General features: G+C 39.1%; 2 protein-coding genes across 7 annotated transcripts in view; both read right to left on the bottom strand.

Annotated features, from left to right (window-relative positions):
* The window catches only part of epb41l4b (erythrocyte membrane protein band 4.1 like 4B), a 38,941-nt gene extending 22,570 nt beyond the window's left edge, over positions 1–16,371 (bottom strand). For 3 of the 5 annotated variants that reach the window (XM_017723844.2, XM_037533982.1, XM_037533983.1), the window contains exons 1-8: positions 15,669–16,371; positions 9,918–10,022; positions 9,652–9,694; positions 7,647–7,725; positions 6,558–6,602; positions 2,885–2,937; positions 2,603–2,723; positions 830–917 (exon numbers count right to left, since the gene is read on the bottom strand). In XM_017723844.2, coding sequence (XP_017579333.2) covers positions 830–917; positions 2,603–2,723; positions 2,885–2,937; positions 6,558–6,602; positions 7,647–7,725; positions 9,652–9,694; positions 9,918–10,022; positions 15,669–15,908 — 774 coding nt within the window. In that variant the 5' untranslated portion in view covers positions 15,909–16,371. The remainder of the gene's footprint in view (positions 1–829; positions 918–2,602; positions 2,724–2,884; positions 2,938–6,557; positions 6,603–7,646; positions 7,726–9,651; positions 9,695–9,917; positions 10,023–15,668) is intronic. The other 2 variants (XM_017723842.2, XM_017723843.2) reach the window with 1 other exon arrangement.
* Positions 16,372–16,624: 253 nt separating this feature from the next.
* The window catches only part of ptpn3 (protein tyrosine phosphatase non-receptor type 3), a 41,913-nt gene continuing 36,510 nt past the window's right edge, over positions 16,625–22,027 (bottom strand). For both annotated transcript variants that reach the window (XM_037533980.1, XM_037533979.1), the window contains exons 24-26: positions 19,107–19,252; positions 17,675–17,810; positions 16,625–17,517 (exon numbers count right to left, since the gene is read on the bottom strand). In XM_037533980.1, the coding sequence (XP_037389877.1) occupies positions 17,437–17,517; positions 17,675–17,810; positions 19,107–19,252 (363 nt within the window). In that variant the 3' untranslated portion in view covers positions 16,625–17,436. The remainder of the gene's footprint in view (positions 17,518–17,674; positions 17,811–19,106; positions 19,253–22,027) is intronic.

The raw sequence follows: 22,027 nt of genomic DNA, 5'->3' as shown, positions 1-22,027 counted from the left end.
GTGCCAATGTTTTGCCATAACATCACGGGTTTTCCACAAACACTGTATCATTCCGCCAAGACGCCGTTGCTAAGCAACAAGTTTGACAGCTGTAGGAAATGCTCAAGCCATTTAAATGTTTTTACTTCTTACTTTGTGCACAAACAGAAAATGAGACTACAATAAACTCCCAAACTGTCATCACCACTGAGCAACTTTTCAGTCAGCAGCGGTGACGGAACAAAACCTGAACAACCTGAAATCAGCCAGAAATGAACCCAATACCATTCACCAAACGTGTAGTCTGATCTTCAGAGTCTGACCAAATCGGACTGAGCCATAAAACTGCCACCAAAAAAAAAAAAAGCTGCTCAGTGGCGATGAGAGTTTGGGAATTTAGTGTAAGGAGCCAGAAAACAAACTTCTGGCTGTGCAGCGAGTGAGTGGAGTTCGTTACTCTGACGTAGCAACAAGCTGCTTGTTATAATTTCGTGGAAGGAATTGCTAACATTAAAACATATTAAATGCCACGCTCATTGCCCAGTTCATTAATTTCTTACTCTCTGCTTCAGCTTGTGCCTGCAACCAAATCACAGCTGTGATATTATTTCGTGATAACACACTCCCTCTCATGCACTATTGCTTAAATAACACAAGGCCTCACTTTGTTTTACCTTTTTTCTTTGTTACAAATAAATAAATAGTATACAGTAGATATTAAAATGTGCATGTGTTCTCTGTAGAGAATGTGTACTTATTTCCAACAAAACATAATTTAACCAAGGGTGCTCAAACTTTTATAGTCCTTAACATACAGTCATATGCAAAAGTCTATGCTCAATGTTCTCACCTTCACAAAATGCATGTCCACTCCATACATCTCAAGCCACTTACACTTATTCAGAAAATTCAGCTCAGCCTGCGACGGACTCATTCCCCTGAGAAAAACATCAGCAGAAACACAAAAGAACAAAGAGCAATTTATTCCCAGAAATGAACTTTCTTTGAGAGAATGAGTGTTTTGTAAGCGTCATCTCAGGTCTGTTCAACACTTCAGGCAATTCCTTGTAGTTGCATAAAAGATGAACTCTGGTATTTAAAACTCAAAAGGTGTTTTTCAACCTCTGTTTGTCAATCAAAGGATGTTAAGTGCTCTGCAGAATAGCATGGCATTTCTTGGTGTAGCTGATGGTTTAAGCAATACTGTATTGTGTAACAGCCCTACACAATGCAATCTTTTGTTTTAGAATTATTTAGTACTTTTTTCATACATTATGGACAATTCTGCTGAACTGGTTCAAACTGTAGTCACACAGTGAAAAAAAAAACCCCTCCGACATTTAAAAGGAGCATGTCTGTTTAAACCTATGTTATTAACTGAGATGGTTATAACTAAATACATACAAAATCATAATTCATAGGATACTAACTTGGGAGGTGGCTGTCCCAAACTCTTAATTCCTACATTGTTTGTAAAGACCTTTTTGTTTTCTTTTAAAGTGAATATTCAGATTCATCATATGTTTTTTTTAAATAACAAAAAAGATATCTTTTTAGCTCATACACAAAGCCTTATTTTAGCCAAACCCAATTTTAGAGCAGGAAGTGAGACTGCATCCCTGTCCAGTGACAAAATGCAAAGTGCAATCATTTGTTTTAATGCCTTCAAATCTAAAAAAAGTAACTACAGGGACTTCAAACTTGTTGAGCGATTAATAAAGTAAAGAGGTGTGTAATTATATTTCAGGCCCTGGCCATTTAAGGAGTTAGTAAAATAAGCAAAAAGAGGCATAGGGCAACTCAAAGGACAATAATTATTTTTGAACTTCGTTACTTCACCAGTTTTCATTTGACTTTCCTGTTCTTACGTAAAAACTGACAGAAGTAATATTGCACTTAGTGTTGGAGGCTTTTGTGTAATTGTCTCTAATGTTTTTTTTGTGAGGCTGAAAATTGACAACATTTTGCACTTGATGGCTGTTTTGACTGGAAATGTTAAACCAAACGGGTGGCCTCTGACTTTTGCACATTACTGTATTACAGCCATTCCCATTGCTACAGATGCGCTGCATAAAATCAAGCATACAGCCATGCAACCTATACAGCCAAACAACAGCAGTTTGCTATAGATTATATATTTAAAAAGTGCTGCTCTAAGGGCACTGTATAGAAAGCCACCTTTTCAACAAGTCAGTCTGGCAAATTTCTGCCCTTCTAACAGCACACACACACACACACACACACACACACACACACACACAAATACTTGTGCCGATTCTTCTCGGCTTAGTTGTCTCTTCTTTTGCACAGATGGCCTAACTCAGTTATACATGTAATCAAATCAGCCGTCAGAGTTTGAATCAAAACAACACAGAAAATGTGGGATAATCTTTCAGTCTGTGTGTGTGTCTGTAGGATTATCACTGGTCAATGAGTGTTCTAATCTGACGCAGTGAGAATGACTCTGCAAAGCTTTAATCAGTGCCAGGGACTCCCACACACACACAGACAAACATGCACACAGCCAGAGAGAGCTACACACATCGTAAAGACACCGTCCAGCTCCCTGCGGCTCCAACGATGTAGCAGCTGATAACAATAACTCCTGCATATTTTAGCTTACCTGCACTCTGCCCACTTGCGGTAAATATCTGCCTCCATAAACTCCGTCTGCTTGGTGGAAAAACGAAACTCTGACACTAACAACGGAGAGTGTTCCAATGGGTCACAGTCACCCAGTTCACCTACACAAACACATGAGGAAAAAGAGGGAGAGAGAGAACACAATGATTGACAGTTCAGAAAATACTATGCACTATGTAAATACACAATTACACAAACAGAGATTACAAACAGAGAATACCCACACACATACACACACATAAACACATATATAAAAACTCACTCTGTAGGCAATAAGCCCCAAGCTCCACAGATACATCATATGGACACTTTAACCTGCTCAGGGAAAAGGAAAGGCTTATTGATGCATTAAATCAGCTTATAAACTTGTTCTTATGCTAGATCACAAGAATGAGTACATGATTGGGGTGCAATTTAGCATCTGTGACAGCATTTTTCAGCACTCAATCAAATTTTTTCCTAGGTTTCTTTGCTGGCAATAAAACGAACAAATATACAAAAAATGCTTAACTAGCATCCATGGGATAGAAATTATATTATAATGATCTATTTAACATTTATTTACTTTCCATATATAATTTCAAGGTTGACCATTGTTGAACAAAATGACCTTGTGAATATCACATCATAATTAATGAATAAAGAAAAATAAATACTTTTCTTCATCAATATGATGATCCTTGATCTTTAAGAAATTTGGATGATGCAAATTTCTGCTGAATAAGTGAATTAATATGTGAATATTGCAGGTATAAGACTTCTGAAATATTTTAATGGTTACATTTCAATGTAAAATGTAGATACAGTACACTGCATGCAAAAATGCTGTATTCTAAAATCTGTAAAAAGGATTTATTGATATTTCTTTTATCTAAAACATGCACATATGTTGTTGTGAAGGACACTACCAATGTAAACTAAATCTCTCTCTCTCTACCTACATACATGTGTATTTTATATATAGAATAACATACATATTAATAAATGCAACATCAGTGGGTCCCAAATAGCACCCCAGTCATGAAATCACCCATAGACTTTATGAATCATCTGTAGACCTTATGAACATGGGGGCACTGACTTTATTCATGTGGACTTTCAGACAAAGACCAAAGTAAATACACCTTTCTTTGAATGTATGAGAAAAACCCAGTGTTTGTTTTCTGTGTGTCTATGACTGAGTGAATGAGTGCAAGCAGAAGAGAAACACTGTTACTTGACAATGCTGAGAGAGAAAGAGTGTGTGTAAGAAAGAGAGCAAGAAAGTGTAAGCCCCTGTGTGGGAAAGTGTGTCGATGATCTTAAATTAGAAGCTATGCGTTGGTTTTCATCAGTTTCTTTTATTAAAAGAGCAGAGCAGCCCCCTGGGGAGCAGACCCACATTAGACACTGAAACAGAGATTATACTGGACTCCAGCAGAAAGCAAGGCCTTGGGGGCGTATGTGTGCGAGAGTGTGTGCACTCTAAAACAAAAGAAGAAACAATTGGGCTTCTTCAGTGTGTTCTCAGGGGAACAGTTTTTTTTCTGTGACAGGCCAAAAAAAAAGAAAAGGAAAAAATATTTAAAATAAAAGTAAATAACCGTATTTAGCATGTATTTCTTTCATTTTTGACTTGCTTAAAGTTTCAAAGAAATCACAGGGATATTTTACACCTCTCTTAGAAGCTGGATGCATTTTCTCTTTTTCATGATCTAAGCAATCCCAACACATTCAGAGGGTGCTGAGGTCTGGGCTCTGAGAGGGCCGGTCTGTTGTTCTGAGAACACCAGCAGCTTTAGTGTTTGGTTTGGAAATGTTATTCCTTTTCATTTGTTTCTTTTCTCCCAGTGCCAGATTCTTCACAGTTATTACCATCCTTTCCGACTATACCATCCAGTTGTCTTCGCACAGTGAAAGGATGGGCAGAAATACCTGTAATTTGCTCTGAAGCAAGAATGAAGCTTGAATCTCTCTTAAAGATAAAAAAGTATTGTTTAACTGATGGTGAGATTTTTTTTTGGTCTTGTTTGTCAGGGGACCTATTTTCTCTGTTCTAACCCCTCACCACCACCCCTCTTAGCCTTTCCCCTTCCTAGTGCAAGTCGATCATCTCACAATCTCTTCAGAAAATAAATAACTTGTAATTCATGGCTGTGATAACTGGTGGGTGTGTTCTTTGGCTTCAGAACAGATTAGTATGTATTGTACAAGATGCTGGACGCATCACGCAGGAACATTCTACCATACAGAAAATTATGTTACGGAGCTGTTGCAAACTTTCCATCACATCCCAAATATGCTCACCAATGTTGAGATTCAGGCATTGTGTAGGCCATCACAGCAATGAAAACTGTATTCTAGACAAAATGGATTTACCATAAAAATTCCTAAAAAGTTCCTAAATGGTTCTCGGATGGGATCCGCTATTCTACAAAAACCTTTAACTAGAATTGAACCTGTATATTTTTGGGGGTCTTTGAACTTTAAAAAGGTTTTTCACACTCAAATATCTCATTTACAATAATAGTTCTTTAAATGATCCATCTAATGAAAAGTTCCTTAACAAACCAAAAATATAGAGTATATACACCCATCAGTCTATGCCAAGGTGGTGGAAAGGAGACTTCAACTGATAGCTGAACCTCAGACTGAGGAGAAACAATGCGGATTCCATCCCAGCCATGGAGAAATGTACCACATTTTCACCCCCTCATAGATTGTTGAGGGGCATGGGAGTTTGCCAACCCAGTCTACATATGTTTTGTGGACTTGGAGATGGCTTACGACCATATTCCCAGAGATATCTTGTGGGAGGTCCTACGGAGTTATGGGGTGCCGGGGCTACTACTCTGGGCTATTCGATCTCCGTTCTCCTGGAGTGAAAGCTATGTTCGTATTCTCTGCATTAAGTCAGGCTCTTTCAGTGTTAGCACTGAACTTTGCCAAGGTTGTGCCCTATCTCCAATCCTATTCGTGATATTCATGGACAGGGTGTCAAGGTGTAGCTGATCAGCAGGTCATTATGTGTGGAGAACAGAGGGTGGCGTCTCTGCTATTTGCAGATGATGTTTTTGGCTGGAACACATGGATGCCTCCAGCGGTCATGGGAACGGTTTGCAGCCGACTGTGAAACAGTTCTCTGAGTCCATGGTCCTAGCCCAGAAAAGAATGGCATGCCCACTCCGGGTAAGAGCAAAGGACTTGCCCCAGATGGGGTCCCCGGCAATGAGCTGGAGGTAGTTGCGGGGGACAGTGTCATCTGGGATTCTCTGCTCTCCCAACTGCTAGGGCAACCCTATCTGGACCAAGTGGCTACTGATGATGATGAAGATGATAATGACGCTGACACCAATCAGGGATTACATTATGACCACCGCCTTGTTTCTATGCTCATTGTCCATTTTATCAGCGCCACTTATTATATTAGATGTGTATATTTATATATACACACACACAGGCACACACAAAACATACATGTGAAAGTGAGCTCCTGGAGTAACTCATGCAGCAACTTTTGCCATATCACACTTCCAGCACAACTTTGGAATCTCCAAATCTGTTATGGCCATAGCCAAGTACCTCACTATGCTACTGCCATAGACTGAATTACACTTTTGGGGGGAGAAAAAAAAAAAATTATATATATATATATAGATATATATATATATATATATATATATATATATATATATATATATATATATATATATATATATATATTATATTTGATGTATGATTGTATTATAGCTGTGTAGAAGGCTCTCTGTATTGAAGAAAACCCTCAAAACTTTCAGAAAACAAAAATATTTTACCAATGCAAGTGGCCAAATCTATGTCAAGAAACTATAGGAAGATAGTGTGGGAGAGAGAATGAGAAGAAATCTCAGAAAGCAGCAGTTTGTGAATGCCCCTCTTTGTGTATGTTATTGTTCGTTGTGCGTGTGATTTCTTACTTGCCGGACAGAATGTCTTGTCTGAGCTGCAGCACAAAAAGGTACCTATGAGGAACACAGTAAATCCAAAGATTACATTACAAACGTCAAATCACAAAGACTATGCTTGTGGTTTAGTTGACTATATCATTCCAAGCACAGATGACTACAACCAGTCTTTGAGACTGTGTTATCAAACTATGGTCTATTTCTATTTTTGAGCTTATGCAGTTGATATATTTCAAATTAGGGATGCATCAATAGCGTTTTTTCAGACCAAGTATGCGTACATTTAAATAAAAAAAAAAATAATAATAATAATAATCATTTTTTTAAAAAAGAAGAAAAAAAAAAAGGGTGTTCACCCTTACCTAATCCCATACCATACTGGATAACCTACTTAGAATTAATGAGCTGTCAGTGTAAATGAGTAATATATGCTAAAATTACATCTTTAAAATCTAGCTGATTTTAAATGAACTGCATTAGCTAGCTATGCTACATTAGTTGCCTTGGATTGAGTATTGCTGCAGAGGAGAAGATCGGGCAAAGCTCTTCTGTACAGCTGTACATGAAGTAAGTTATAATTTTGCTCTTCGCAGCTCACGTTTCAAGGATGAGCTGTAGTTAAATGTTTTCTAAAGCCAGACTTACACTGTGATTTTAGAAAATTTTGTTCTTTGATGACTTGCATTCTATATTTGAATAAACCATCGGGTACAGACAAAACCTACGATTTATAAGTGAAACGCAGCCTCTACAGACAATGCAGATCTCTATCTCAGTACAACTGTGATGGAGCCAGTAATGCGTCTCTGTGCAAGCACAGCCTCCTTCACTGTGTTTGTTCATTAGCGTGATGGTGGACGCTCAAATTATGTCACCGTTAATATCGAAATGTCAGTATTGGTGCATTTTTTTTGAGTATGAGTGTGAGTAAATGAGCATGTTATTGGCCGGGTACCACACACCAATACGGACATTGATGCATCCCTATTTCAAAACTGTACTATCAAGAGTCAAAACTTGTCCTGAACCTGCCTTACGGATACTTTCCCAAATGTTTCCAGCTACACAATTAAATCACATCAATTCTTCAATGATCTTTACCTCGTGAACTCCTCATGAAGATTGTTGGGTTCAGAGGAATAAAACCTCACTCTGAAATACAACCTGTATGGAGGGCCATCTGAATGATAAACGAAGAGGCAGAGAAGGGGTGGGGGGGAGGGAGGGAGACAGAGTGAGCTTTAGTGGTAGCCAAGGCAACTGAACTTCTTAAACTAAGAATTATGAAAAGTGGAATAGATGAGAAAATATAACACATAAGAAAATTTATGAAAGAACTGCATCAGTGTGTTCTACAATTATTTATGGGGTTTAATTCTGGTCCACCATAGACAATGTTTAACACAGTCCACACTTTCAAGGCTACTCAAGACAACTCATGTGTTATAACATTTTCATCTAATCACTTTCCGTCAAATAATATGTTCTATTGAGACACGTGTACAGAGACTGAGGCAATCAAAAGATAAAAAGTGGGGGAAAAAATCCAACCAAGGTCATACGAAGTTGTCATAGAGACAGGCGTCAGTCTGCTGACACTTTCAGTATGACTCACTAAGTGCTGTATAAAATAGACCATTGTAAGAAGTATTATGTGGATTAATAAGTAAGAATATATATGAAAAAAAAACTGCGGGAGTGGGTTCCGGAAACGCATTCATTGCAATTTGTACGAGCAGGTCAGGCAGTTGGAAATACATGATGGTCTAGTTCTCTGATTTAAAAGTATAGCTGTGCAAATTAGCCAGCTCTGTATGTATATATCACTTTATTAAAGACTTCAGTCTTTTTTGACGTGTCGATAAAGACTGAAAGCCCATTTTTTAAATGACATTCTTTGTCAGCCGACCTTTACCTCTAGTTCTTCAGCAATGTTCAGTTTCAGACCAGTCACTTTTGATGGGATAGTTTTGGATGGTGGTCCACTCTCAGCTTAACAGTCACACTGATGTGTATAAAAACCTCAGCAATATCATTGATACGCTCATACCAACATCACATGCAGTACTACCATGCCACTATAAAGTCACTATGACTGCTATGTTGAGGGTGGTCCACCATCAAAATAATATCAGTGATGGTCCTACGGTGGTCCCTTTCCATTGATGGACGGAGTAGAGGATGGCCAACAAATTATGTATAGCAAAACATGGGCTACAGACAACCACTGTACATATATACACAGTGGATTAAGGTAGGTCGAGGCAAGTGGAGGTACTGGAAGAAAAAGTGTTTCTAATAAATTGGACATGTATTTTTTGCATGTGTACAAAAAGCTTGAAAACCTCTGTTCAGATGTTCTTGATTTTCTGAGTGAGAAGTATAAATTCTCTACAGTAAACATACCTCTGCACATTGCAATGTATAAGTACTACTTAATTGCTGTATTTAACATACTGAGGAATAAATAGAAACTAAAATTAGCAGAAAAAATAGCATATTTAATATCTAAGCTCCATGTAGAGGATGTGTTAACTTACTTTTCCTAGGAAAATCTGTAAAACATGTCATCAAACCTTGGCATACAACTGTAACTACAATAATTCAATGGTGAAAAATGCAAAGGTCTGGGGGGCCGAGCACTGTTCATTCCAAAAGATGCCCAGGACAAACAGATCAAAGAAATGTTGATGGCTTCCGTGAGACCAAGGTGTATGTCTGCTGCACCTTGCTCTTTGTTATTGGAGAAGTGGCAATCACTCTGAACACTCTCTTGCCTGTTAACGATGATCATTATGCTGCAAAAACCTTGAGCAGCAGCAAATCATGCTGATTGCAACATTAGGATGAAAAGACAACATGGTGTTCTACGTGTCAAGAGGTTGACTTTTCACGCTGGCATTTAAGCTGGTCACCCGCTGTGGGCGTGTCTTTCTGAGGTGCGCTGGGATTGGCTCCTTCCACACCCACTGAGTAAATACTCTTACAGACACTTGTAATACACATCGCCATAGCAACAGGAGATAACAAGCACAAGGTCATCAGCCACCTGCTATGACACAACCATACAATAATAACTGTGTATGCATGCACACTGACTACTTACATCTCATCTGCTTCTTTATGGGTTTGGTTGAATCCAGCCAGTGCTGAAGGGAAGAGGGGAGGAGGGAGGGAGAGAGACACACTGTTAGTATGAGAGCAGTGAGGAAATTTAATGCTGCTGTTCTGATTGATCTGGAGAGGCTGTTTTTCCTCACACACACACACACACACACACACACACACACACACACACACACACACACACACACACACACACACACACACACACACACACACACACTTACTTACTTATAAAAGGCCACTCACCATAACCTGCTCTGGATCCATGAACTGCAGCCCAAAATAATCAGCCTCTACAAGGTCCAGATGATACATGATCTGATCAAACAGGTCCTGTCCCTTCGATTGTTTCTGCACCACACACACACACAAGCACAGATTTTTAAAAAATGAGCATGGGAAGCTGAGCATATTTATCAGCCTGGCTCCAGCATGCACCTGTGGAGCTTCCCATAAACAACTAGCAAAAGGCACTACAGCAGTCACGTCCATTTCAGCATAAAATGGCTAGAATTGCATTGTAGACAACACAAACCCTGGTTCCCATCACCACCATTGTAAAGAAACTGGACTCTCATGTTGCTCTACATTCCACCATTTCACGTCAAATCTCTCTGAATAATATTATGAATAATATTCTGACTTATGTAGAAATTTTAAAACTACTGAGGCTTTGAAATGAATCACGCATTAATATAGCATAGCTTTAAGAAAGTTTTGCCCTTCTCTTGTAAATGTACCTTTTTCATGACACGAGGTTTTGTTCTGACAGCAGCAGTTCATAATATTTACAGCAACTGTTGGCAGCACATTTTACTCACAATCAATCATGAGCTGCCTCATGATACAAACTTGGCTCTTGCAAAAGAAGTGTTTCAGCTGTATTTGTAAAAGCCTAGCTCAGATCATCTCCACGTTGACTATACAGTTACACTACGTTGTGCTCCGAAACAAAATTCTACTTGATCAAGTTCTCCATGAACTTTAACACTCATCTTTCTTTGTTGGTTTGCCTTTTAATTGAAGACATCTTTTGATAAAGCCGATAAACCCATAAAGTGATCTAATAAAACTTCTCAAATGTCCTCCATGAGGATCAATAAAATACGTCTGTCTAGCTGCATCCTGGTTCCTTAAGGAACAAACATATGAGCTACCCTTCACTCAGTGGCACACTGATAAGCCAGGGATTACTCTTATTATTCAGTCTGAAGACAGGGTTTTATTTATGATAAGCCAAAATCAACAGAAACCTATATGCAGGGATTAGAAACATAAATAAAAAGCAGACAATACAGCTGAATATTGATCCATGTTCATTATCATGCCCACCATGTCGCTTGGTTGAGGGACATGTTGATCTCAAGGTAGAGGGCAGGCGTGAGTTGGCGATGTAATGCTGATGACAGGAGTTTCCTGTTATGACAGGCCTGAACAGCCCATCAAGATATTGATGAGATACAAAGAAGAACCAACATGGAAGTCACAAATCTAATGTATACCGTTTCGTAAGAGCCTGTTTACACCAACGACAGATAGAGAATTGCATCAAGTGGTCTCAAAACATTACAGAAAAACTGTTCAGTTCCAGACAGTGCCTAAAAACTGTTGGGAATTATCACTACACTGCACATTTGCATTCAAAGGGCCACCAAAGCTATTTGCATGAGGCTTACATATGCTATATGTAGGCTGATGTAAAAATAGCCCAAGTGGCAGTGTCGTGAGGCTGGATTTGGGACACACCCTGGGGGAGTGGCTATTATTCTCTGCTTTGTGCCTGGTCGCTGCCTTGTTTGACCTTCAACCCCTGACATGTTCTTGCACGTGTATGCACACACATTAACACTCCCCCCTTTTGCTTAAAAGCTGATATGGGCAGAATTCATTCATGAAGACACATCAGGGGGTCTCATGAAAACATAAAAAAATGTTCCAACTTGGTGGTCTATGAGCAGAGTGAGTCCCCCCCTACAAAATGAGTGTTTCTGTTCATTTTTCACTCTTAATAAATAAAAAAGTAGTTTTGTATCTTCACACATGATTCTATATGACTTCAGATTACTGTTGTGTAACATGTAAACAAAATGATTCATAGAGGTCTGACGTGAAATACTCTGTTTCTAAAGAAACTTACCAAGACGCAATTGGAGGTGTGGAGGTAATGTCTCTAAAAGTGGTCTCTTAAAATGTTATAACATGAAATACACTGAATACACTGATGTCTGAGACATTGTTTTGCTACAGAAAATAAATTTGAGATCATTTTTTAATCTAAAACATATTTCTTAAATTAATTCAATGCTACATGCAGGGTGCTGTCAGGCAAAAAAATCCCCAAAGAAAACATTTTTTTCCAGATTTACCACAATTACACCATTATCAACATTACATATTGCTGCTTTCACAACAAAAGCTTGTATCGTTTTTCACTTGATTACCCAAGTTAAAATTTCACGGATCAGAAACAGTCCAAAATGATCTTGTTATGTTAACTTCAAATGTAAAAAAGTTAAGAATGTTTTTTAGATAGATAGACAGATACTTCATTGATCCCGAAGGAAGAAGGAAATTTAGCAGTGAGTAGCAGTGACACAACACAGTACAGTAATAGTGTTAAGGGTGTAAACAATATAAGAGGAAGAATAAATATAAAATATCCTATCTACAGGCATATATACAAATAGAAATGCAACAATCTGTAATAATATCTATAACCTGAGATGAAAGATGCAATACTGACTGTACAAGGAAGTACAGGTAACCGCATAAAATGACCATACTGAATGAATAAGTATCTAGTGACACAGTGATAGGAGGTTTCATTCCAAAAGTGACAACGTCAAAACTAGAATGACGTGTAGGTTCACTGATGGTTTTAAACAGTAAATAAAACGACTCTCTTATACTGTAGACCTCTCCACACCTGGATCCTATCTAATTGGATGCTGTCAAGTACTATGTTGTTTTGGCAAGGGTTTTATTAGTGATGCTTGACTATAGGCCTGTCAATATTTCAGGCATGCAGAACATATAATCAATTAATTATTAAATGTGAGATGACTGATATGATAAATTGTTACGGCAATGTGACATCTATCAGTGAGAAGAGTGGCCCATTTTTCAACTGTTGCCAGCACTGGATCTGAGTGTCTTACAGAGCCTCCAATTAATGCATTAAATGAGAACCACAGACAACTGCACAAACAACTGTAACAGCACAAGGAAACTGCAAAGATATGCTGTTTGTTTGTTTATATATATATATATATATATATATAAAAATATATATTACGTACAGTGAAATAACTGTGCAAACAACTAAGCTCACCTCCATCTCTGGGTGAGAGAGGGAGCCCTTCAAGAGCACATCAATCATCTGAATACTCAAACTGCAGTTGGATTTTAATTCCTCTACTAACATTTGGTAAATCTATGTCCTCCTGCTGGACCAAGTGTCTGTTCACAACTCTGACAACTGTTGAATCTACTAGTTTAGAGAAGTGTGTTCTGTAAGAGGCGAGTAGTGTAAAATGGAACTCTCAGAGTTATGGTGCAACTGTCTCAGATATTCCATATGTACCATCAAATATAATGCAGAACGGCCTGATTTGAAATGAGACAGTTTACCAACACCTCACTCATAGAAAACATTACACAAAACAAAACAGTATCTGTGTTCTAAGTCACAATTTTGTGAGAAACTACATTTTAAGCAGTGTATTTGACTAAATGAATGCGCATGTGTTTGGATATAACATGTGAAAAGTCTAATTCTTTTGCCTTTGTGCCAATCGTGGCAAATGTACGAATAAAGAAGTATCATACAACAGAATCAAGAAGCAAAAGATCCACATTGCAAAAAAAGTTGCACCAAAACTACAAAATTGAGACGCTAGACACAAGTAATCCCAGTTCATACTGAAGACTTGGGGCAACTGATTCGCAGATTAACTCATGTGCAACTCCAATAAGGTGAAGCTCAAAGGTAAAACACTTTTGTTTAGCTACACGTTCATTGACCTCCTTGGGCAAATAATTCCTGCTATAAAAACCCAATATGCCCATCGTTCATCTGAGCTACCCCAGCACTATTTTTTAAAACAGATTTTCCTCCACCCCTGCAGAGCCTAAAGGTGATGGGTTGGGGCGTTTGTTGGGAAAGAAACACAAGCACCATCTGTCAACCTGGGACAGGACCCAGGCAGGACCAATGGACACATGGGAAACCCACCCGGGCACATATTAACACTTACTTGGATAGTACACTAGTTTTGAAAGCTTGCCTTATCATCAATTTTCCTTCAGCTGAATAATCTAGTAACAGAGCATTTTGGCCTAAAACTTGCAATTGTTGTGTGTCATGTTATGTAATATGTTGTAGAGCAGCTTTGCACCCCTCTGCCTTATCGTTTTGACAGAATTTGTGTTTTTGAATTCTAATTTTGTCATTCACATTAGTTTGTATGCTTTTTGCATTTTCATTCATCACTGTTCTAACAATACATAACATGCATTACTTAAATACATCATACAATCATTAGGAATCCTCTCCACCCACTCTGATGAAGAAATCCACTAATGTAGTGACAGGTACACCAATAAATACATACATGATACTCAGCTTACACACCGATCAACCGTAACTTTAAAACCCATGTTCTTGTTCCTACACTCATTGTCCATTTTATTAGCTCTGCTTACCATATAGGTGCACTTTGTAGTTCTGTAATTCAACTACAGACTGTAGACCACCTGTTTCTGTTGAGTTTTTTTTTTATTATTTATATATATAAAAAAAACATGTTGGCGTCAGTGCAGTGCTGAGAATGATCCACCACCCAACTATGATCATTGAAGAACAGGGTGAAAGGGGGCAAACAAAGTATGCAGAGAAACAGATGGACTGCAGTCTGTAATTGTAGAACTACAAATTGCACCTATATAGTAAGTGGAGCTGATAAAATGACCAGTGAGGCTAGAAACAATTAGGTGGTTTTAGTGTTATGGCTGATTGGTGCATATCAGGCTTTTTAATGCTTCAAACAGTCTACCCTCATGTATCCTATAGTGCTTAGAATTTTTCAAACGTTCCTCCCACCTTCAAGAGACGTCATCAGTGAGTGTATTCCTACTCTTTAGGACAGAAAATCTAACCCACAAGACTATTATACACAATTTTAAGATGCAAGTAAACATGTTTACAACAGATGTAACGATGGTTAAATTGTTCATTTTGACCGACGTGCCCCTTTAACACCGCCTATACTCTTAACAATGTAATGATTTCATTAGCAAAAATTCGAAAAAGCCTTAGTCTCTTACAAAAGGGCCGCTCATTAACCGTCTTTTCTGGAAGCATCCAATCAGAGGCATTGGGCACCGAAGGGGCGTGACCATATATGCCCCCACGTTCAAATGACAGGGCTCTTATTTTCTTGGACCTTATTTTGATAGAAAGACGACACACAATCTGTGTAGCACATGATTAGACCTGAAACTGTATGTATAATTAACCCTCCACTTTCTTTTAACCTCCAAGATTAATAATCACTCTAACCTAGATCTTAATCTCAACCCAAAACCTAAGATTGCTTCAAATCCTAATCCTGCCCCAAACGTATAGTGCTCTGTCTTAACTCTATACGTAAAAGTACCACTGAACTTTTAACTCCAGTCTAAACACCTAACCCTGGTCTTAATCCCAAATCTCACACTATTTCGAATCAACCAAGTGTCACCAGATCGTCTGTTAATTTGCGCACCTGAGCATTATCCTCAGGAATCCTCACACTATATGACTATATTAGTTACCCACAGCAAGCGCGTAGACAGAAACTGAAACTTCGTAGCTAAACCGACCCAGGAGGGAACGCGAACACCATGACAGTGCGGTCACTTTCACTCTTTTTCTAATCTTCTACTCTGACCCATACCTGACCCTCTATTCCATTCATCTGTCTAAGTACCCCCCAACCCGCCACCACAGCTGCTCACCGGTAACTCCACGCTGACATCGGAGCCGTCGAGCAGCAGCACCCTGCAGGTGATGGCCGCCTTGCTGTTGCCCGCGGCTGGGATGTGCACCACAGTTCCTCCGGCCACCACAGCGGCGTCTGCGGAGGAGTGGACCACCTGCTGCTGCTGCGGTGTCCCGCCGCTGCCGTCCAGCTCATCCGAGGGTCGAAAGCGCCTCCGAGAACGAAGGCTAAACGTCCTGCGCAGGAAGCCCATCATCCTTTCTCTTTCCCCTTGGCCCCCACTATCACCACAACCGCCTCCAACCGCGGAGACAAGAACGGAGTGACGCGGGAGCTCAAACGTGGAGGTCCTTCTACACGGTCAGCGAGAACGCCGACCTCCAAGGGCCGGTTAAGTCGGTCGTTTCGTGATCAGAAAAACAATCAGTACACCTGCCTGAAACCAGGGGAAGCTTTTGAAGCCTTTCGCAGCCTTTTCTTTTTCCTCTCCCCTCCACCTTTCACTGTACCGTAATCTTTGTTTCACTAAAGAGGATTAAGCACCACAAATGGGGGCTCCAACTCTCGGTCATCGAAACCCGACTTTTCCGAGCGACTGGGATGGTGGGCGAGCCCCCCTGCTCGCTGCTCCGGATTTTTCCCTTCCTTTCTCTCCTGACCGAAACTGATGCACCTTTCAGGTAAAGTAATCCAGAGGAACTGGCCAGGCGGGCTGCTCCGCGCATGCGCCAAATCACAGCAGCACTCAAACTTTTTTTTTTTTTTTTTTTTAACTCTCGCGCTCTGTGGGTCAGAGTGCGCCGAGCAGCGCCACCTGCTGGCCAGTCGACAGTCACGATCGCATTTATGCGTGCTTCAATCTCACAGCATGGTTGTTTTAACCCTCAGTACTTGGTCAAGGGCATTTACAAAAATGCTTCACAGCCCAGATAATAGAATTTATAACCTTCACAAATGAAGCAACAACACATGTATCAACAATTTCTTTACTTTATTAGCAGAGGTGATGGTTGATTGTTTTAGTATTATCCCTCTTTATGCATAGGCCTACTGTGCATTTGTATGTGAGCAATAAGAATCATACTTAAAAGTGACAAAGTGCTTTATGTCCCCTCCATTGATCCACACGGTTGTGAAGGTGCTGCTAGTTTTGGTTCCAGTGACGGTGACATCCTCAAAGTCATCCAGATGAGCTACAGTCGTGTCTGGTTCTAGGCAGCACGACTGTGCAGCTGTATAAAAAAAAAGTGCTTCAAAGAGCCCTCAATTTAGTACCACTGCATATCTCTGACTAGAACTGCTGTTAGCAAAAGTGCCTGAGGAAAAGTTGTCTGCTCTGGCAAAACAGATACTAGAGATTTGTTTATTAATTCCTTAGTGCTTGTCATTGTATTCAGGCACTCTATGATACAAATATGAATTGTATTTGAACGACCCTCCCCCTTCAACAAGGAAGAAGCGATGCTAGCTCAGTGAGGCGACAGATCCAGGTGATACTGTGACCTGGAAATCAAAGCTAGGGCACTACAGTTGAAAGGAGAAGAGTGTCTATCCATTTTCTGAACCTTGTTTGCTCTCTCCACTCTGTCTTTGACTAATATACTTATTTCCATGTCTTTTTTCCTTCCTTCTGTTTCTTTCACTCAATCTTTGGTTGTACTCCTATCAGTGCGGAGAAAAACTGGCTAAATCCCTCTCAGCTTATGTTCTATTATCCCTACTACCCCTTTTGTGTTTCTCTCTCCATTTCTGTATTCATATCCACCCCTCCTGTCCTCTTCTCGTCAGCTGCTAGGTGTTTGGCTGGGTTTGAATCTCTCTCGGTACACGCGCAGGATGGCCTCACACACAAAGCTGAATTGGCACTGAAAAATGAACAGACACACATACACAGGGAAAAGCAACAATGAAAAATGCCCTGCTGTGCTGCCTGCAGCGTGAATGTGTAAATCTTGCGCAACACTTTTGTGCGCTGAGAATGAGAGCAGTGTCTGCCTAATCCTTTTGTATGAGTGTCAGTACCGAGGTTTGGACCATCATGGCTCTTTGCTCCCTCAGTGAAGTGACTATCTCAAGAGGATACACTGGCTTTGCACTCTCCATCAGGATCAGGGCTGTCTCCATGGTGATCAGCACACCTGTCCGCCCAATCCCAGCACTGCAGGAAATGTTCATAGTTACTTAAGGAGTTTTGTAGTTCAGATCAGGCAGAAAATGATACATTGTAGCATTTTAGTGTTGGTTTGCTGAGCTTTCATATTTGACTCGGAATGAAAAAAGATAAACTAAAGTCATATGTATGAGAAAAAAGTCACTTATTATTGGACAGACTTTGATTTGGTGACAATAACTGGGATAATAACCAACAAACCTTCTGAATCATGCTGTACTCTGGCTTAACTGAGCTCAAAAAGGTTTTATGTATGCATTGTTTTATCTGTCATTCTAAAGCAATAAACCCCTTCTGCAACGTGAAGTTGGACGAAAATCTGTCATAACACATAGGCTCCAGTGGAATCCTACTTTGATAAAGTGGAAAACCTGAAGCATTAATAAATTATATAACTGATGTGTGAGGTCATATGTGTGTTTTATATTTTTATTTTAAATATTTAAAACCCCACGCATAGGTTTAGGATTCATATTTCAAACAAACAGCGCCAGTGTTCCTTTGTAACCACACTAAGAAAGCAATCACAGACAGACATTAAACAGATTTAATATAACAAAAGCAAACCTGTCAAGTTTGAATATGCCCTTAAATACACACACAGAGCTACACTCTTAAGGCATGATGTTAGGTTGCTCTGTTAGTGTGATTCATTAGCATAAGTGTGAATGCTGCCATTTGAACTCTGATGTACACCAAACAAGTGGACTGAGGAAATCTATCTTGGTGTGCTTCCAAACAAACTCTGGTACAGTTTGTTTGAAATATGAAACAAAAAATAAAAACAAATAGTCACTAAAAAAGTGGCTGAAGGATGTTCAAAGGACTGTAAAATATGATATTTAGGCTACACACAGAAATTGTATTATATTGTAATGCTCCAAATTTTCAACTTTCTATAAAAATAGAAAGACACTCAAAGTTGGATGTTTTCACCCTGCTTTGCATCATGGGAAAACCATAGCACTCAGCCAAAGGCTTTTTGCTCTAGAATATCAAAAGATATAGATAACAAACATACAAACTCTGATAAACAGCATGATTCAGAAAGTCTCCTGGGTTTTCGCAGTTATAGTCACCAAATGTATGTCATAAAATCTGTCCAATCACTTGTGACATTTCTGTCCATAAGACTTTTACCCTCATCTTTTGGCTTGAAGACATATAGGTCAGTGTGAACACTAAGCACAGTAGAACTACAAAGCAACAATGCATTTGGACTGGCCCAAGGGAACTGAACTACAAATCTACAAATCATATAATGCATTTTATATATGTGTGTACCTGCAGTGGACCATAAGTGGTTCTGTATCCCTTCGTTTGCTTCTCACTGTCTGGACAAAGTCCAGAAAGTCTGAAGACTCTTCTGGAACCCCGTGATCTGGCCAAGCAACATACTGTAAATGGGTGATGGAGCGCTTTTGTCCCAGCTAAGAGAAAGAGAGAAGGAGAAGGTTGTTTGTGTGTGAACGTGTGTTGAGAGGAAAGAAAACATGTCCGGGCATGTTCCTGTTTCCTTGCTAGTCTGCAATGACACTGAAGTGGAAAACATGAACATAAAAACAGGTACACAAATATGCACGTGATCACGTGACATTCCAAGCTTCCACTGATTACTCCTGGGTGAGGGTGGTAGTAACAAATTTTACTTCTACGTAGGAAAATCTAGACCAATTCCCTTAAAAAGAGGAATCCCATTGATTGTTTTAGACCTTCTACATTAAGATGTAAAATAGTTAAGAGTGGTTGGATGAGAAATGGTGCATTGTAAAGAAACGTGTCAACTTGTATTTATTTACAGTGGTGGTGGTCAGAACCAGGGGTTGCTGGTTTGCAGCCATTTTATTTACTTTCCAAAACCAGGGAACAACCGTTGTAATCCAAGTCTTGCATGGCCCTCTCTACCTGATTTAAAAAAAGTTTAGGGCCAAAATCATCTCAAAATTATTGTAAAATAATGGCAGACATCAGATATGCATATGTAACTATTTCATATAATAACCTCACGTAATAACTGCTGTAAACAAATGACTCTGTAAGTTTCTCTAGAATGAGGCATTTCACATCAAACCAATCTGAATACCTTTCCTTAAGCCTTAATTACTTATATGCAAAGTCTAAAAAACACTCCAAATTTTCCTTTAACCTTTTCCTAAGTACTCTGTGCCAGTACTGGAGATGTTGCTAGTGTTACACTGTATTTTATTTGATATGAAGTAATACTGACATAAACATGCTTCTACTTTTACTTTTTTGGCAGACAAAGTTTACTCTAAACCAAGAATTTTTTATGTGGCTCTGAGTGCTTCAGTTGTCCTAAGCTGACTCTAATCACATATATTGGACAGTCACTTGGTCAGAGAATAAGTTAAAGCTTATTCTTTGCACAAGAGGAAAAAACCCTTTAGGGCCAAAAAAACAAAAACAAAAACAAAAAAAACCCCTGAATAACCAAAAGGTTTATGAGCAAAATCTAGGACTGTTTTGCCTTGTACAGTAATTCAGCTTCCCAGGATTTTCAAGACACAAGTATTATATTGTAAACATGCTTTCGGTTGATTTTGGTGAGATACAGTACTGTGCAAAAGTATGATACAAGTCAGAGATTGCCCTTCATTTATTTAATTGATAACATTAATAATTAATAACATTAAGTTATTAATTTTTCAGGAGATGTTTTTAAGAATATTAATGTGTACATGGAAGGGAAAAGTCAAAGAAAAAGTAGTGAAAAAACAAGAATATACAAAACTGGATTTAAACAAATGTTTAAAGATTAGCTAAACAGTACTTAAAGCATTCATCTTTGAGAGAGGAGAAAATTCAGCTCTACTCTTGCTTTAGGTCTGAAAAAATTCAGAAATGTTTCTGTTCATCCTTCCACTGTGAGAAGACAACTCAACACTATGGGTCTGAAAGGATGTGTAGCTGCCATGAAGGAAAGAAGGAAAGAGACTCTAAGAAGGAAGGACAAATGAAAAAAAGCACTAGAAGATAGAAAAATACACCAGAGTAAGGTTTTTTGGACTGATGAAGAAAATTGTAACTGTAGATGAAAACAAGGCTTGCGAAAAGCATGGAAGGTGTAATAAAGGAAAATGGTAGACAAGCTATAGTCTGAAAATGCTGATATATTTAGTTGTTGAGGCTTCTGTGCAGTTTTCTGTTATGTTTTCTGAATTTTCTTCAAGCTGGAAAATGAATAATTTGTACTTAATGGCAGTTTTGACTGGTTATTAAATAAATGAACATTGGCTTTTATAATTATACTGTCAATACCTTTGGTTGTGAACAAAGCCAACCTCTTATCCGTTACAAAACTGTAACACTTCTTACAGTTGATGCTACAGTTGATGCTTACAGTAAGATGCTTACAGCATCTTTCACCCATTCACACAGTAGAGCTACAGAATGAGAGCAATCTGCAGCATGATGGATGTTAGATCTAAGGATTTCACTATTCCTGCTTAAATGTGCCAGAGGGTGCAAGTACAGTAAAAAACTGGGTGAAACTGTGTAGTGTTTGCCACACTTTAGTGTGAGTTCCTGAATAAATGCTGCATCAAGGTCAGAGGAGGAAGACTAATTCATCTACTGTGACAAATCAATTTAAAGAGCAGCGCATCTTGAACAGCCTAGCTCCCTTGTGCACAAATCCACTTCTCTTTTGTTTCCTTTCATCTCCACACATGCGTGCAAGCACACGTACATACACAAACGCACACTGTGTATGGCCGATGAACGTGTGATATAACCTCCGTCTGCTGTCCGTGCTGAGATTAACTCCCACCAACCGAGACAACAGATGGGTCTCTGTTCTCCAGCAGTGGTGTGAGTGTGTGTGTGTGTGTGTGTGTGTGTGTGTGTGTGTGTGTGTGTGGTCCTAGGGTGTTGGCAGTGAAATTATGTGACCTGTATGCCCACATAAGCACAGAAATGCTAATGTAAATGTGTACAAACAGGTGTACACATATACAAATTAAGCCTTTTCTGGATGGCAGATGAAAAAATGATTTCATTTTTCTGAGGTTTTTGTGAACAGGTTAGAACAGACAAAATTAACCAGCAAAGCAAAGCAGTAGTGCTATATTTAAGAACTATGGATAACCTGACTATTATGTTATGTTTTAAATACTGTATGTAATCTACAAAAAATATTTTTTATTTATGAAGCAACAGAAAAACAAGACAAGGTACAATGTAGA

The sequence above is a fragment of the Pygocentrus nattereri genome, chromosome 24 (genome assembly GCF_015220715.1).
Source record: "Pygocentrus nattereri isolate fPygNat1 chromosome 24, fPygNat1.pri, whole genome shotgun sequence".
Taxonomy (NCBI): Eukaryota; Metazoa; Chordata; class Actinopteri; order Characiformes; family Serrasalmidae; genus Pygocentrus; species Pygocentrus nattereri.
Note: the sequence above shows the minus strand (reverse complement) of the source record. Positions and strands in the feature narration are given on the sequence as shown.